At 44.6% G+C, this 18,102-nt stretch overlaps 1 protein-coding gene across 2 annotated transcripts in view; it reads left to right on the top strand.

Annotated features, from left to right (window-relative positions):
- The window catches only part of cep170bb (centrosomal protein 170Bb), a 29,811-nt gene that overhangs the window by 5,293 nt on the left and 6,416 nt on the right, over positions 1-18,102 (top strand). Inside the window, exons 5-15 of one of the 2 annotated variants that reach the window (XM_067572767.1) lie at positions 3,737-3,795; positions 4,285-4,396; positions 5,179-5,280; positions 5,862-6,383; positions 7,235-8,340; positions 9,049-9,216; positions 9,411-9,528; positions 10,298-12,028; positions 13,534-13,768; positions 13,876-14,032; positions 17,777-17,914. In XM_067572767.1, the coding sequence (XP_067428868.1) occupies positions 3,737-3,795; positions 4,285-4,396; positions 5,179-5,280; positions 5,862-6,383; positions 7,235-8,340; positions 9,049-9,216; positions 9,411-9,528; positions 10,298-12,028; positions 13,534-13,768; positions 13,876-14,032; positions 17,777-17,914 (4,448 nt within the window). Of the gene's footprint in view, positions 1-3,736; positions 3,796-4,284; positions 4,397-5,178; positions 5,281-5,861; positions 6,384-7,234; positions 8,341-9,048; positions 9,217-9,410; positions 9,529-10,297; positions 12,029-13,533; positions 13,769-13,875; positions 14,033-17,776; positions 17,915-18,102 lie in introns of those variants that run through there. The other variant, XM_067572766.1, reaches the window with a different exon arrangement.

Below are 18,102 nucleotides of genomic sequence, written 5' to 3'. Positions count from 1 at the left end.
CAGTGGGTTTAGTGTGTGTTAGTGTGTGTTAGTGTGTTAGTGTGTTAGTGTGTCAGTGTGTGTTAGTGTGTGTTAGTGTGTGTTAGTGTGATAGTGTGTGTTAGAGTGTGTTAGTGTGTGTTAGTGTGTGTTAGTGTGTGTTAGTGTGTCAGTGTGTGTCAGTGTGTGTTAGTGTGTCAGTGTGTGTCAGTGTGTGTTAATGTGTTAGTGTGTGTTAGTGTGTGTTAGTGTGTTAGTGTGTGTTAGTGTGTGTTAGTGTGTTAGTGTGTGTTAGTGTGTTAGTGTGTGTTAGTGTGTGTTAGTGTGTTAGTGTGTGTTAGTGTGTTAGTGTGTGTTAGTGTGTGTTAGTGTGTGTTAGTGTGTTAGTGTGTGTTAGTGTGTGTTAGTGTGTGTTAGTGTGTGTTAGTGTGTTAGTGTGTGTTAGTGTGTGTTAGTGTGTGTTAGTGTGTCAGTGTGTGTTAGTGTGTCAGTGTGTGTCAGTGTTTGTTAATGTGTTAGTGTGTTAGTGTGTGTTAGTGTGTCAGTGTGTGTTAGTGTGTTAGTGTGTGTGTGTGTGTTAGTGTGTCAGTGTGTCAGTGTGTGTTAGTGTGTTAGTGTGTTAGTGTGTGTCAGTGTGTGTTAGTGTGTTAGTGTGTGTTAGTGTGATAGTGTGTTAGTGTGTCAGTGTGTGTTAGTGTGTGTTAGTGTGTGTTAGTGTGATAGTGTGTGTTAGAGTGTGTTAGAGTGTGTTAGTGTGTGTCAGTGTGTCAGTGTGTGTCAGTGGGTTTAGTGTGTGTTAGTGTGTGTTAGTGTGTTAGTGTGTTAGTGTGTCAGTGTGTGTTAGTGTGTGTTAGTGTGTGTTAGTGTGATAGTGTGTGTTAGAGTGTGTTAGTGTGTGTTACTGTGTGTTAGTGTGTGTTAGTGTGTCAGTGTGTGTCAGTGTGTGTTAGTGTTTCAGTGTGTGTCAGTGTGTGTTAATGTGTTAGTGTGTGTTAGTGTGTGTTAGTGTGTCAGTGTGTGTTAGTGTGTCAGTGTGTGTTAGTGTGTTAGTGTGTGTTAGTGTGTTAGTGTGTCAGTGTGTGTTAGTGTGTGTTAGTGTGTTAGTGTGTGTTAGTGTGTTAGTGTGTCAGTGTGTGTTAGTGTGTGTTAGTGTGTTAGTGTGTGTTAGTGTGTCAGTGTGTGTTAGTGTGTGTTAGTGTGCTGGTGTGTTAGTGTGTCAGTGTGTGTTAGTGTGTGTTAGTGTGTCAGTGTGTGTTAGTGTGTTAGTGTGTGTTAGTGTGTGTTAGTGTGTTAGTGTGTGTTAGTGTGTTAGTGTGTGTTAGTGTGTGTTAGTGTGTTAGTGTGTCAGTGTGTGTTAGTGTGTGTTAGTGTGTGTTAGTGTGTTAGTGTGTGTTAGTGTGTTAGTGTGTGTTAGTGTGTTAGCGTGTGTTAGTGTGTGTTAGTGTGTGTTAGTGTGTGTTAGTGTGTTAGTGTGTGTTAGTGTGTTAGTGTGTGTTAGTGTGTGTTAGTGTGTGTTAGTGTGTCAGTGTGTGTTAGTGTGTCAGTGTGTGTCAGTGTGTGTTAATGTGTTAGTGTGTGTTAGTGTGTGTTAGTGTGTTAGTGTGTGTTAGTGTGTCAGTGTGTGTTAGTGTGTTAGTGTGTGTGTGTGTGTTAGTGTGTCAGTGTGTCAGTGTGTGTTAGTGTGTTAGTGTGTTAGTGTGTGTTAGTGTGTGTCAGTGTGTGTTAGTGTGTTAGTGTGTGTTAGTGTGATAGTGTGTTAGTGTGTCAGTGTGTGTTAGTGTGTGTTAGTGTGTGTTAGTGTGTGTTAGTGTGATAGAGTGTGTTAGTGTGTGTTAGTGTGTGTTAGTGTGTTAGAGTGTGTTAGTGTGTTAGAGTGTGTTAGTGTGTGTTAGTGTGTCAGTGTGTGTCAGTGGGTTTAGTGTGTGTTAGTGTGTGTTAGTGTGTTAGTGTGTTAGTGTGTCAGTGTGTGTTAGTGTGTGTTAGTGTGTGTTAGTGTGATAGTGTGTGTTAGAGTGTGTTAGTGTGTGTTAGTGTGTGTTAGTGTGTGTTAGTGTGTCAGTGTGTGTCAGTGTGTGTTAGTGTTTCAGTGTGTGTCAGTGTGTGTTAATGTGTTAGTGTGTGTTAGTGTGTGTTAGTGTGTTAGTGTGTGTTAGTGTGTCAGTGTGTGTTAGTGTGTTAGTGTGTGTTAGTGTGTTAGTGTGTGTTAGTGTGTTAGTGTGTCAGTGTGTGTTAGTGTGTGTTAGTGTGTTAGTGTGTGTTAGTGTGTGTTAGTGTGTGTTAGTGTGTTAGTGTGTCAGTGTGTGTTAGTGTGTGTTAGTGTGTTAGTGTGTTAGTGTGTCAGTGTGTGTTAGTGTGTGTTAGTGTGTCAGTGTGTGTTAGTGTGTTAGTGTGTGTTAGTGTGTGTTAGTGTGTTAGTGTGTGTTAGTGTGTTAGTGTGTGTTAGTGTGTGTTAGTGTGTTAGTGTGTCAGTGTGTGTTAGTGTGTGTTAGTGTGTGTTAGTGTGTCAGTGTGTGTTAGTGTGTGTTAGTGTGTGTTAGTGTGTTAGTGTGTTAGTGTGTGTTAGTGTGTGTTAGTGTGTGTTAGTGTGTGTTAGTGTGTTAGTGTGTGTTAGTGTGTGTTAGTGTGTGTTAGTGTGTTAGTGTGTGTTAGTGTGTTAGTGTGTGTTAGTGTGTCAGTGTGTGTTAGTGTGTTAGTGTGTGTTAGTGTGTTAGTGTGTGTTAGTGTGTGTTAGTGTGTCAGTGTGTGTTAGTGTGTTAGTGTGTGTTAGTGTGTTAGTGTGTGTTAGTGTGTTAGTGTGTCAGTGTGTGTTAGTGTGTGTTAGTGTGTTAGTGTGTGTTAGTGTGTGTTAGTGTGTGTTAGTGTGTTAGTGTGTCAGTGTGTGTTAGTGTGTGTTAGTGTGTTAGTGTGTTAGTGTGTCAGTGTGTGTTAGTGTGTGTTAGTGTGTCAGTGTGTGTTAGTGTGTTAGTGTGTGTTAGTGTGTGTTAGTGTGTTAGTGTGTGTTAGTGTGTTAGTGTGTGTTAGTGTGTGTTAGTGTGTTAGTGTGTCAGTGTGTGTTAGTGTGTGTTAGTGTGTGTTAGTGTGTCAGTGTGTGTTAGTGTGTGTTAGTGTGTGTTAGTGTGTTAGTGTGTTAGTGTGTGTTAGTGTGTGTTAGTGTGTGTTAGTGTGTGTTAGTGTGTTAGTGTGTGTTAGTGTGTGTTAGTGTGTGTTAGTGTGTTAGTGTGTGTTAGTGTGTTAGTGTGTGTTAGTGTGTCAGTGTGTGTTAGTGTGTTAGTGTGTGTTAGTGTGTTAGTGTGTGTTAGTGTGTGTTAGTGTGTTAGTGTGTTAGTGTGTCAGTGTGTGTTAGTGTGTCAGTGTGTGTTAGTGTGTTAGTGTGTGTTAGTGTGTGTTAGTGTGTTAGTGTGTCAGTGTGTGTTAGTGTGTTAGTGTGTTAGTGTGTCAGTGTGTGTTAGTGTGTGTTAGTGTGTCAGTGTGTGTTAGTGTGTGTTAGTGTGTGTTAGTGTGTTAGTGTGTGTTAGTGTGTGTTAGTGTGTTAGTGTGTTAGTGTGTTAGTGTGTGTTAGTGTGTTAGTGTGTGTTAGTGTGTGTCAGTGTGTGTTAGTGTGTTAGTGTGTCAGTGTGTGTTAGTGTGTTAGTGTGTCAGTGTGTGTTAGTGTGTTAGTGTGTGTGTGTGTTAGTGTGTCAGTGTGTCAGTGTGTGTTAGTGTGTGCTAGTGTATCACTATTGTATGATTTTAATATGGTTCTTAACCGCCGCTTCACACTCTCATGTTTATGTTCTGGAGAAAAGTCAACACAAAGTCCCAGAGGAGGCACTGAAGGTCAGTGTGTGTGTGTGTGTGTGTGTGTGAGTGTGTGTGTGAGTGTGTGTGTGTGTGTGTGTGTGTGTGTGTGTGTGTGTGTGTTAGAGAGTGACAGCAGGACACAGTGGGAGCAGAGAGAGAAAGGAAAGACACTGTCCAGGTGCATTATGGGAGATGTAGGCCTCAGTGTTTGTGGACTCTCTGCATCTCAGATTCTGTTTTAATGTTCGTCTCAGAAGAACAAATTAATGAAAGAGACTCAGAGTCACTGTGAGATTAACAGGAGCAACGAGTTCCTGAAGACACCTGCAGGTGAATCACACCTGGAGACACAAACATCTAAGACCTGCTCTCACTGAACTAAACAGACACCTCTCAGTGGAAAACAGCTTTCACAGATGAGTGTGTGACTGAAGATCTTTCAGTTTGTCCATCACAATGAGGACAACAGGAAGTAAACCTGCTGCTACACGCAGTAACATCAGTAGTATCATGTTTCTGTTCCAGCATGAGAAATACACCAGTCAGCTGCAGATGAGTCTGAAGGCTTCAGAGGGCAAACGAGCCGAACTGGAGGAGCGAACACGACCCGACAAAAGCCCCAGTACCAAGACACAGGGTACGCAATACTGCAAATAATACTGCAAATAATACTGCAAATAACCCCACAACACAGTACCAAGACACAGGGTATGCAATACTGCAAATAATACTGCAAATAATACTACAAGTACTAGAACCCAAATGACAGTAAATAATACTACTAATAACCAGAGTGTAGATGATGTTGGATCGTTCTGAGATGAAATACTGTGAATAACGTGTACTGAAGATGAGCAGGTATTTAAACATGAACGTCTCTTCTGTCGGCAGGTTGAGGTGTCGCTGGGTGTTTAAAGGGTTAATGTGATTAATTGATGTGATTAATTAATTAATGTGTGATTCTGACGTTTGGATGTTCAGCTGATTTAACTGCTGCTGTAGTTTCAGTGTCGAGCTTCTCGTCCTGCCAGGAAAACAAAACTAAACAATAAAAGACAGAATATTATGAGAGAAATGATGGTGTAATATGTCAAAACTGTGTCTAAGTATATAATAATTATTATTTTAGTGAGTCATAGTAGATTCATCTAATAAATCCCTGTTTATTTTAGATTTAGCCCTTCATCAGCTCAATAATGACGATATAAAGTGAATATGTGACGTTCTCTCTTTCCAATTCAAACTAACTTTATTTACAAACACAGTAGATTACATCACAGCCAGAGCAGGTTGTACCACGTTTATTATTGACTATAACAATTCAGAATGTAAGAAATAAACAGCCAACAAATGGTTTACATATTACTACACTGTACTATATTATACTCTGTTTGAAGTGTATTGTGCTGTTTGTGACAGAGGCTCCGGTGAGTCGGCCCACCCCTCTGTACGGTCAGCCGTCCTGGTGGGGAGAGGAGGATTATGGGAATAAAGTTCAGACCAGCGATGAGACCCATCCAGGTAAAAATATTTTATCATCTGATGTAGAATAAAAGATTCTGTTTCTGTTGTTGTTTCCTCTTAATGTAAAGCGTCTCTTGTTCATTATTTATTCATCTCTATTTCATCATCATCATCATTTTATGAATTGAAATCCTCTGTAAATGGATGTTTTGAAATAACTTTATAAATAAATACACACAGTAATAATGACAGAGCAGCAGGACAGTGTTTTGATATAGAAATGAAGTAAAGTATCCCATAACTATCTCCTGTAATGGATCTTAAACCTTGAACTCCCTTTATAATGAGGATAAAAGAGGACTGAATATTACGTATCTTGACACACTGCGACTGATCAGAGAGATAATTCTGAAAGCACAGACAGTTGGCATTGTCAAAACCCAAAGAAGAAAGAAAAGAAGAAAAGGGGTCAACCTTCGTTAAATCAATAAAAAGAGCAGCAGAGTGTTTTTTATTATCTAACGCTGAGACTATATTTATTTATCAATTTGTCATGGGATACACTTATTATTCTGAGTACACTCTATATTATAATAAATTCTTATTTTTGTCTTCAGTAACGTTTCTGTTTTCATCAGAAATGCAGAAAGACGCTTCGTCTGTGGATCCAGATTTTACCGGATCTCTATCAGACTCCCAGCCAAAGGCCATCTTCTCTTCGTACCACCGTGAACCGAGCTACTTCGAGATCCCCACCAAGGACTTCCAGCAGCCCAAAACCTTGGGGGCGGAGCTCCACGAGATCCCCACTAAGGACACGGACACACCCCCAGCCCCAGCCCCGCCCTCTCCTCCCACCCCGACCCCGCCCGTCGTTCAGAGCCACGCCTCCTTCACCATCGAGTTTGACGACTGCATGCCCGGCAAGATCAAGATCAAAGATCATGTGACCAAGTTCTCCACCCGCCAGAGGAAGCAACAGACTCCGTCCACCAAGGCCACCATCCCCACCGCCACGCCCACTGAGGTGATGTCAGCAGAGAGCAAGGTGGCTGATTGGCTGGTCCACAGTGATGTCAGCATGATGAAGAGGCGTCCGATTTGTGAAGATGTTTACAGCACCAAGAGTGACCTCGCCATGAACATCAAGACTCTCAAAGGTCAGAACCTGTGTCATTAAAGGGCCGTTCAGGTGTTTTTAGAGACGGATAATCACAGTCAGTGTTTAGCTCTATTTATACTTTACACCTAATGATGTCTGTCCAATACTTTGGTTCTTAGCGACATATCTTATTACTTGCTGGCCAGATTTCCATGAAATCGTCAGCGGATGAATCCCAATGTTTTATTCTACACCTAATGATCAGACTTCGATCAGTTGTCCTGATCTGATTCCTGCCTCTCAGAGGATGAACCTGTTAGATATTCTTTCCTCTAGCGTCACACTCAGGAGAAACATGTTTAGTTCCAAGACTCTAAGAACAGATAAATCATGAGGATGTTTGTTCATACTGTGACTGTAGTGAACACTGACGATAGCAGAACTTTAAACTTTTATCCAGATTTGTGTGTATGACAAAAGTGAAATGAGGTCAGAAATCAGGCGCAGCGGCTAGTTGTAATCGTTTTCATTCCCACCTGCCATATTTTGAGCTACTAAACAGGAACACCTTAGAATACATGTTGCATGAGTCTAAGCACCAAGTTTAATACCCACTGGGAAATTTCCACTGCCTTTGACCCGTCCACAGCTCTGCAGCCTTCGACATGTGCAGGTCAGTCTTTGAGCAGCTGCTTATGGCTTCATAAAGGAGGGAGGTGGAGGTGGAGGTGGGGGCCAGTTATAGCCTCAGGGACTCAACCAGATGACCAGAAAACCAAAACAAAGAGCTGAAAGCTGCTCAGAGCTGCAGGCTGGACTGTTGATTCTCAGTGGGATCGGTACGACTAATAACACTTCATGTTCTTAGTAAACACGCTGATTAATGGAGGTCTTTATTCTTGTTGTCAGGTCACCATCATGAGGATGGGACCCAGAGTGACTCCGAGGACCCGGTACTCAAAGGAAGGAGGAGTAAATCCCACCACTCTGTCCACTCTCAACACTCTATCCAATCGGAGCAGTCGGAGTCATCGCAGCAAACTGTCCAATCAGTGCAGTCCATCCACTGCCAACCACCTGCTCCAACGCAGACGCTACACCAGCCACTGCAGTACTCTCCGCCCAGACCGGCCCCGGCCTCACCAGTGGCCCCAGAGCGGCCACTTTCCCAGAGCCCTCCTCAGGCTCAGTCCCCCACTACAGAATCACCCAAGCAGGGGCCACCTGAGCACCTCACCCAGCAGGCCTTCATCATTGAGTTCTTCGATGACCACCCACGCAAGAAGCGCTCGCAGTCCTTCACGCACAACCCCGCCCATGCTGACTCCTACTCTGCCCTCAAGGCCAAGCTGGAGCGACGGAAAGGCGGCGAGAGGCCGGCATCCGTACATGGCCATATCCCTCCCACCCAGCAGGTGACAGTTCCTCTGAAGGGTCAGGGCCACGGTGGCCCCCAGAGGTCAAGTTCTCTGAAGAGGGAAAAGACGGAGGGGGAAGCAGCCTCATCTGGCTCCTCCTCTCGCTCCTCTTCAGGCATCATCATCAGACCCTTCGGCAGCGTTGGGAAGAAGTCTAAGCTCGCCCAGGAGTTCGCTGCTGAATTCCTGAAAGATTCGGGTCAACAAGACACCTCCCCAACAAGGGAAAAGACATCTCCTCCACCGATGTCTGCGCCGCCGGTGATGGTGTCGCCTCCAAATGCTAGAATTCCCTCCCCACAAGAGCCTCCAGCTCCTTCTGCAGTTTCCTACCCTTCCTCCCCCTTACAACCTCAACCAATGTCAAAGTCCTCTATCCCCACCAATGCTGCTGGCCAGACTGCCTCTCCGGTCCATTCCTCAGGACCTCTAATGTCCCCCATGCTTGCCCTTGGTGTCCGCGGAGGAGACCCCAGAGGTTCTCCGAGAATGGTGAGGAATGAGGAGGATGACAGCCTGAGTGATGCCGGGACCTACACCATCGAGACCGAGTCGCAGGACAAAGAGGTGGAGGAGGCTCGCAACATGATCGATCAGGTGAACTCACAGTGACAAAAAGTTAGATCCTCAGTGTTTTTAGCTACTGAAGATGCACAGTTCCTTCTGTGGAGCAGCATTCATGGTTCTTACTGATGATGGAAAAAATAGAGACAAGTGCAACAACTCACTGAAAAATTATTCAAGTTGGTGAATAGAAAACTACTCAAATAAAAGTAAAACAGCACTTGGTTTATAAACCTGTAAAAATTGATGATTTATTCTCAAGTATGGTGAGACCTCAGTTGAAGCTGTGGGCATGACACTACTCAATCTGCTTGTACTGTGTAGTTATTAATGTTGCATCTAGCAAGCAAACACATAAAATACAAAAACAAACTTGAGAGTTTCTTTGTAGGGAAACTGAGAGACCTAATGTGTTATATCCAAACATTTGACCAACTTACAGCTGAGTCTTTATGACGGTCATGGTAATAGTTCCTCCACTCCCCCAAAGTGGCCCGTCTTGTTAGTACAAAAATGGTCCGCGGTGCAGAAAAGGGTGGGGGTCCTTGCTTTTCAATGTTCAATGTTCTCAGTTGTCAAAGTTCAACAACTGAGAACTGGAACTATTTTCCCGTGAGACGTGTGCTTACATAGACAGTGTTTTAAATTGCTTTGGGGATGCATGAAACCTCTTGTCCTTCTTGCTCCTTCCTGATGTGGTGGTCCTGCCCCCCTCCTCATGCATGCCCTGTGCTCTGACAGGTGTTTGGTGTCCTCGACTCTCCAGAGTACAGTGGTGTGAACACAGGAGTGTATAGGCCTGTAATAAATGATGGCAAGGATGAGCAAGCTAACCTGCCTAGCACTGTGGACCCGTTGCATGGCTTTATCCCAGCTGCTATCAGCGGCCCCCCAACAGGCCCCATACAGGTAATAACCAATGCCAGACTGAATCAGAACCTGGAAAATCACCTCTGCAGCATGTTCTGATCCCAGTGCATGCAGACTAGTGTTGTTGTTCCTTCAGTTTCTCCTGTTGCATATTTTACTCAAGTCTTGCTGTACTGTTTTTGTCCCTCATTACCATCCTTTTATGTTGTTTATCAAATTGTTCTGTGTTCCAGGTTCCACCTGTTCATGCAGCAGGTCTGGAAGGACCTAAATGGGTTTCCCGTTGGGCCAGTCTGGCGGACAGCTATGCTGAACCTGGTTCCACACCACCTCAAGGGGAATGCCTAGAAGGTGCTTTTGAAAATCTGCCAGAACAACATAAATATGATGTGTTTAGGGCTGGATATCAACCCTCCATACTTCCACCTTCCAGTAATATGAGATGTATATCTGGATATGTTACCTGGATAATCACATCTGATTACGATTGTCCTTTCCTCATTTGAGTCTTAAGGCCAGTTCATGCTTTCCGTGTCCAACTTGCATGTGGACTGCAGATGTGCACATGGTTCCATACATGCTACAATCGGGGGTCTGCAACACAGGCATGTTTCACATGTGCGCACTAGTAAGCAGGGTTGCAGCCTGATAAATTTCCAGAGTTGTTCAGTCCAGTCTGTGAATGTTACAAACTGCTGTGCCGTGTTTTTCTGATCATCTTCAACACAATAATCTGTTACTCCAACTGGACTTGCTGGATCGTATTTCATTGTCTCACCAGCACTTTAATGAAAATAGGAATACAGCACATACACTCAGTAGACAAGACAAGTGTCCTGTTTGCTTTTCTAGCACATGCAGTTTGTGCATTTGCAAAAGCATACAGTCCTTGCGGTCACAAATTTTGGGCTGCTTGTGGACGTCCACAGAGGGATTGTGTGGGCCTTCACGGCCATGTAGACATGGAAAGCCTGAATTGGCCTTAAAGAGTGAGGAAGAACCAAAAAGAAAGTGGGAAATTGTAGAAAAAGTTGTTTCTATTCATCAAACTATAGTATTCACCCCCATGTGGTTGTGGCATTAATATGAAGGATTGAGGTAACTTAAATTGTTTTTATAGATTTGCGCCTCATGAGCCGGTCGATGGGAAGTTACAACTACGACAACTCTGAGTCCGAGTCCAGCCACAGCTCCAGGACAAGAAGGCTACTGCCCCAGGTGCCCCCAGAAAAGCTGGATAGTGCCACCCCCAGTATCCTGATTCGCCATGAATCTTATCAAGGTCAGGAACACCTGGACAAAGCCTCTGGTACTCCCCGCCCACAGGACTCCACCCAGCGCCTGTCTGTTCAGGATGACGTTGACCCAGACAGTTTGAGTGACGCCAGCCGCTCAGATGATGGACCCATTCTGGAGAAAGCAAAGAAGAATCAGGCCAGGACTGGAGCTACTTCTCTAGGGGGCTCTGGTCCTCAGTTCAAGGGTCAGGAGAAAGTGTCTCCATCCACAAAATCAACCTCCTTCTACATTGGTTCTGAAGACAGTCCAGGCAAACCTGATCAGGCCAGGAGTCCGGTGCCGTCTGAAAGGACACGAGAACCCCCAGCAAAAACTCCCCCTACTACTGTTCTGATCCGACACCTTAGCGGGCATGAACCCAGGAGGACAGGTGTCAAACCCAACAGCTCTGCTCCAAACCTCCAAACACAGGACAAGGATTCTGTCCCCACTAAAGACAGCTGCATGTCATCCTTTGTCCGGCAAGAGAGCTTCACCAAAGACCGACCCAGTGACACCGTCCAGATGAAGAAGCTTCCCCACATCTCCAGCCACCCATCCATCAGAGACATGGAGCAGAGGAGGGAGAACATCCAGGACACACAATCCTTCCTTCAGGAGGCCGATGGAGCTCTGTCCTCTCTGGATACCAAGTTTCCATCTTCTGGCTCTGGTCGTAGCTCAAAGAAAGGAGGCTCCTCCAGCCACATGGATGACTCCCTTTCTGGTGAGTCAGATGTGGACACAGCAAGCACCGTGAGCCAGGTGAGTAGTAAAAATGCTGCAGTCAGCTCTGCCCCTAAAAAGCGTCCAGCCATCAGCAGCCTCCAAAAGGAGAAGTCCTCCTCCAGCCCATCAATCCAAGAGAAGGGACGTCAGCTGACTGCCCGCGAGCGGCTCTCTGAGAAACGCCGAAACCAGGCGCCTTCCGATGCATCAAGTAAGGCAGAGGCAGCAAAGCGCTTTCAGATGCGTCGCAGTGCAGGCAACCGTGGCTCTCTGGATCTGTCTGAGGGCCAGCAGGGTTCAGCTCCACACTGGACTGAAACAACATCATCTGACCATGAAATTTCCCGTCCGTCCAGCCGCAGCAAAAAAGTCATCGCCCCTCTTCAAAAAGATGATAATGGAAAGACGCCTAAGACGGCATCTCAGCAGGTTCTGACACGCTCCAATAGCCTGTCAGCACCACGGCCAACCAGGGCATCTATGCTCCGACGAGCACGCCTGGGCGAAGCCTCAGATAATGAAGGTGCTGAGACTGACCGGGCCTCCCAAAATTCAGACCATATCGCTACACCTCCCAAAATGGCCACTGAGGTGAAGAAGCTTTCCAGGCTGGACATCTTGGCATTGCCAAGAAAGAGGACTGGCTCTTTCACGGCTCCCAGTGACAACGAGACGTCCTCCACGGGCCGGACTGGTTTCTCCAATCGGAACTCTGAGTCTGTTGTTACCACCAGGAAGACATCAGTGGGTGACGCCCGCCAGGCAGCTAGCAGAGGGGGTGGAGCTCCAGGGAAGCAACCACTGACCCGTACCCGGTCCAGTGGAGCCAAGTACCCCAGCACTGGTGAGTCCTGGCTATTTGAAGATTGAGGACCAGGAATAGAGGTTTATTCTAATTCGCCTCTCTCCAAGATGATTGTTAATATCTCTGCATGTCATAATGCTTTGGTCAGTTTTAATCCAGCACAGCACTGCAGGATTTTGAACAAACCCTAAATCAATTACAAACAAACATGAACACACTCCTGTATTTAAATGAAGACTTGGTTTAGACCAGCTAATTGTTGGTCTTTAACTTAGCCATGCCGCTTTCAAATGACCAAATCTTGCCATCTTGTTGTCAGCTTGATGCCAACAGTATCAGGTTGGGTACAACTTAAGGGCAGCAAATACACATACACATTATTTTTATGTAAGACCACACATTTGCAGCATCTTGACACACATTGTTGCATCATTGGGAAACTCTAGTGTCTAATTTAATCTATTCACAAGAACTTTGTTTATGCATACAAGGAATTTGACTCCGGTTTAGTGGCTCTCAGTGTGTTCACACACAACACAACAATCTTCAGAAATATATACAAGGAAAATGATGGCAAATAGAAATAAAACTGACAAAGTTGTGATTTGAATTAGGAACTATCTGATCGAAAAATAAAAATATTAATGTGACCAGACATTTGATGACAGCTTTCAGTACTTGACAGTTTTTGATACTAGATGCTACAGACACATTTCAGTCAGGACCAGAGTAGTCAGGTTTAATAATCTAATCCTCTTGAACTGTAATCTATTGTAATTCCCTCTAATGAACACAGAGCGTAGTTTTTATGCACTGAATTTAATGTTAGTAAGACCAGCCTTTGTTTTAACATTCTGCTGGGAAAGTCTGACCTTTTTCTGTCAACAGAATCACATCAGATTTTCATCCCCATTGAGTTACTGCTGTAGAGCCCCTGGAGTTTGCTGCTGTTACCATAGAAACAGAGCTTTACAGCGTCAGTCTCCATCATCTTCAGTCATGTTTGGAATTAGGGTGTGACTGTGCTTCAGTGCATAAATCCATATCCTGGCTGTAACTAAAGGAAAAGCAATATTATGACGTTGTGACTTCCTCAAGTGAAATTCTCTGTAGATGCTTGAACAGTCATGAGTATCTGTCACCGTTGCTATGGAGACGCCTCCATTCAGAGCAGCGACATCACAGTTGTATCATATTCAGAACAAAACACTGCATGATAGTGGCTGACTTTATCCCAAATTGGTCCAAAATCCAAATGTAAATTTTTAATTCATCCAGCAAGTTCTACAAAGATCAACCTCTAACTTAACCCCGTCATCATCTGCACGGCGACAGTCTGAAGCTGTCTGATTGGATGTTTCTTACAGCAGCACTCTCTACATCGTACAGTTCGCTCTACTTTTTTTCAATGAAGCAGCTTTTATAGCTCAAGGTGTTATTGTTTGTACAGAAGATTAAGACTCAAGATGCCTCATCTGATCCATAAACTCCTTGAACTTCTATGTGCAGATCAGTAAAATTAATACAATTTTAAATATTTACAGGTTCCCGTCACAGGCAGAAGGGCTCAGACTTCTCCTCTTCCTCTGAGGAAGAATATAAGACAAGCACCAGTAATCAGAAAGCCAAACGCTCCTCCCATCCCTCCGCCCAGACACCTCGCCACCGGACAGCTGCTACTCGCTCCAAATCTGTCTCCTTGGAGACAGAGGAAGACGAGGACCAGAATGAGGTCGACCCCTACCAGAACTGGTCCACGCACAGCGCCGAGATCGCCAAGTAAAAAAGCTGTGAAATATTCACACATACTGTACCTTTAATTCAAAGAGTCTCTTAGGTTGTGCCCAAACCGCCATGCTGACCTTTTATTTGCGTTTCCCCTGCAGGCTCAGTCAGGACTTGGCTAAAGATCTGGCCATCCTGGCGAAGGAAATCCATGATGTGGCCGGTGACGGAGACTCACCGAGCTCCGGCATGGGCACCACCACCTCACCTAGCTCACTGCCCAACACACCAGCCTCCACCATCTCTGCCCGGGAGGAGGTGGGCCATGCTTCAAACCACCAAACACCCCCACAGCACCACAGCTACCACACCGACCACACATACCACAACATCTAAACTGGGAACACATTACACGATTTATAAACTGGATTTTAACAGTGATTTGTTCATGACCAATGATGTTAAAGATGGACGACAGTCTGAACTGATCTATAAGAAACAGGTCAGGTTAGGAAGGACAGTCAAATGTTTAGGATTCAAATCTCTCATTTATTTCACAATTCCACAAAATGTTTAATATTTAATTTAATTAATTTTGAGATCTGGAGAAATCTCAATATAATCCTGAATCCTTTCTTTAACTGTTTGATGCCAAGTCACCTCTTCATTCAGAATTCTTCCAGTGTGCTCCCAGTTTGAAGGGAAAGTGTGTTTTTTTAGTTTTGCCCATTATTTTTATAAAATATGACACCCAGAGTTTTGAAACATCCACAATGAGCTGGTAGAAGTTCCAGGTTGCAGGTTGAGGAGCCTTCATCATGCTTTGGATTCTCATGATTCATTTCTCTGTTCTGCTGCACAGAGGCCATATCCATACTTACGTGGGGTTCGACCATCTCAGGTGTCTAACTCTGACTCATCACTCCTCCTGCCCTGTGATTGGTTCTCCTCCTCCACCATCCCACACTTCCCATCACTGATCCAAACACTCCCCTCTCACCAGTGTTGGATTGTTCTGTGACACATTTGATTCTTTTGAGATTTGTCTTGATAAGTGACAGTTGGTCCTGTATGGAAGATTATTATCAACAACGCTACTGAGTCAGCACAAAACAAATCCAGGCTGGAATCCTTATCTATTCCACCTGAACTAGATCTGCTCCAACTCACCCGACTCTACCGACTTCACTCTCCCAGAGCCAACAGCCGAAAGGCCCATCATGCTTTCTGTGTGGCTGCGAGGGTCCATGTGATGTAAATGTCGTCATCTGCTCATGTTTGCAGAGGGGCACGGACCCTCGCTGCCCATGCTGCAACCCTGTTCACACCCCCGATCATAGTATGAATGGAACCTCGTGCACGTCCACAGTCCACAGCTATCCGTGGACGCGGAATGCAGGAAGCATGATTTGGCCATAATTCTGCCGTATTCCAGGGGTCTCCAAACTTTTCAGCCCCCGAACCCCAAAATAACGGTGCCACAGTCTCGCAATCCCTCCTATCCAAACACGGGCATAATGACAACACAAAAGAACACAGCAGCCTAACAACCATAATATTATTTTATATAGTAATTTAGTATAGGCTAGTAACATTAGGCACTCTGCTTGGAGCACAGCAAGTCCACTTTGGGTTTAACATCCATATGTAAGTAGAGCCAAACAGCGTCAGTACATCCATTGCGGCCCTGGATAGTTGTGGGTATTCCCTCTCGGCTGAAATCCAGACCTCAGCCAGTGTCTTGGAATTAAACGCTGTCTTCCGCTGCGTCCTCCAGGTCAGATGTCAGGTGATTTGCGGTTGTTACAGTGAATGGTGAACTTATTCGGTCATATTGTTTCAGAGCTGTTTCCTCTGGGAAATACTTGTTAAAGTGCTCCAGGAGGGCTTGAAGGTGGGTAGTGATAGACTTCCTCACCCACACAGTTCATTTTCCTCCATGAATTCTTCCAGCTAAGGAAACATATCAGTCAGACCCATTTCAACTTGCGCAGTAAATATGCAACTTTCCTCCTGAAAGATTTTATCAATGATTTTATCATTCAGCAACAGGATGTTCGTGTTTTCATCTTGCAATGACATATTAAGTCCAATCAGTTTGTCAAATATACAAGACAAATATGCTGGCCTTGTTAACCAGTCAGGGTCAGTCAGGTGGTCAGCGAGCTGGGACCCATGCTTCATCAGAAATAAACTCACCTTGTCCCACAGCTCATACAGGCGGCTGAGGACATTCCCTCATGAAGGCCACCTGACTTCTGGATGGAACAGCAGGCCCTCATGCTCTGATCCCAGTTTGTTGCAGAGTGGCAAACGGCCTGGTGTTCAGTGGATGTGATTTTATGTAGTTGACCATCTTTATTGCAGTCTCAAGAACACTTTTAAGCTCTTGGTCAAATGTTTTGCTATTAATACAATGCATTAAATTTACATAAAGCGTATTTCCTTTTCTTCACTCTGTTAACCAGCTGACACTTGATGTCCTGGTTTAGGTCGGTGACGCACTGGTCCCATTAGACAGTGACACTGATTCTAATTCACGGGCCAGTTTATGCCTATGTATAGTGGGACTTATAGCTGTAGCAGCAGGTTTGATTAGGATTTCCCTGATCGTGTGGCATTTTTTCCTGTGTAAATAAATATGGCACCTTATATGATGCCTTTTGAGCTTTAGCAGGGATTGTTGTTTGTTTAGTTAGGACTTTTTTTTGGCCTTGCAACTTTTGCTTTTTTCAAGTGTCATAGCATTTTTACCAACTTTAGGTTTTCACATGCAAGCACCTTAGTGCACAGTGGGGATGTTGTACTTTGTTTACGACGACACGTGAATCCATACTGGATATATTCCTCTCGATACTTTCAACACTTGGAGGAAGGCTGGTCTGACTGCTGATTTATGTTCTCCTTACCCACACGATGCTTTGGTGCTTCTTTGTGCTCCTCTACTTTGTCTTTGGTCGGTAATAACCAACGTTTCATTTTGACAAACATAATATCTTCTCTATAGGCCTAGAGCCGAGCCTAAAGATTTGAGCTCGTAATTGTCGCAGTGTTTCCTGTAAATCGACCTGCAACTGATGCTGTCGGTAATTTGTCATAATCACCTCAGGGGTCGTGTGGGGACAAAGAAAATCGGAACGCTGTTGACATTTTTTATTTGCATGTTTTTATTTTAAATTGAACTACTATTTTTATCTTATGTAACAATTTTAGCTAAAATAGACTATTTTCAATTTTAATATCATTTAATTTTAATTCTAATTTCTACTCTTTCCTCTTGACCCAACACAACCCTAATCTATTCCACCTGAACCTGCTCTACTATACTGTAACTGACCCAACTCTACCCTGCTTTACTCTACCTAATCCATCTGTGCTCTACTCTACTCTACTCGATCCAGCTCTACTCTGCTATATTCTACCTGACCCTAATCTACCCTACTTTGCTCCACCAACACAATCCGACCCAACTCTGGCTGCTTTACCTGACCTAACCCTACCATACTGTTTACTATTGGACCCAATTCTACCCCTCTGTACCTGTGCCAACCCTACTTTATGCTACCTGACCCCACTTCACCTTTCTATAATCTACACAAATCTGCCCGACCCAACCTCCTCTACTCTACTCAATCTTATCAAGGTTGCACTGAACTAAAATTGGTCTTTAAAATCGGTCCCTGTTCACTCTCAGATGTCGATTTTCAGCCTGATTCCTGTTTAAATGTGTTTTGTGCTCACTCTGAAGTTTTCTCATTAGTAAACTTCAATTGTCGTGCACTTTAATGAACTGGTTTTACTGGTTTTGGGACAGTTCGTGGAGCTGTAGCTGGTGACCAGTAGGATCTTCCTGCACCTCCCCATGTCTCCCTGTTGTTGATAACGCTCTGTATCCCAGCAGTACTAAAATTCACTGCATACACTGTTGCCCCCACCATCGCAGCTGCATGTTGACTTGGTGCATGCGTTCACGGAGCACCGCCATCACTGTTCAGCTGCTCGCTGGTTTGAATATTTAGAGGTTGGATCACCGGAGCCAGACTCCCTCTATTCTCTTTCCAGCTGGTCCAACATATCCCTGAGGCCAGTTTAAACTACCAGAAGGTTCCGCCAGGTTCTGCTGCCGTCTCGGACCTGGACGCAAACATGAATGAGCCGGAGCCCGGTTCTAGGCAACGCCGTCCGTGGAACCGCGAAGAGGTCACTGTCTAATCCCACTGAGGCTACGTTCACACTGCAGCTCAGTGTCACAAATCTGAGTTTTACTTTTTAATGTGACTCAAGATGTTTCTGATCAATATGAACAGTTTTTCTCTTAAATTTAGATCTGGATGAAAATAATGTAGGCCTGCTGATGATTATGTCAGCCAGTAAATGTTGCGATTACA

Source organism: Thunnus thynnus, chromosome 18 (genome assembly GCF_963924715.1).
Source record: "Thunnus thynnus chromosome 18, fThuThy2.1, whole genome shotgun sequence".
Lineage (NCBI taxonomy): Eukaryota > Metazoa > Chordata > Actinopteri > Scombriformes > Scombridae > Thunnus > Thunnus thynnus.
The sequence above is the reverse complement of the archived record's forward strand: the minus strand, read 5'-3'. Positions and strand labels throughout refer to the sequence as shown.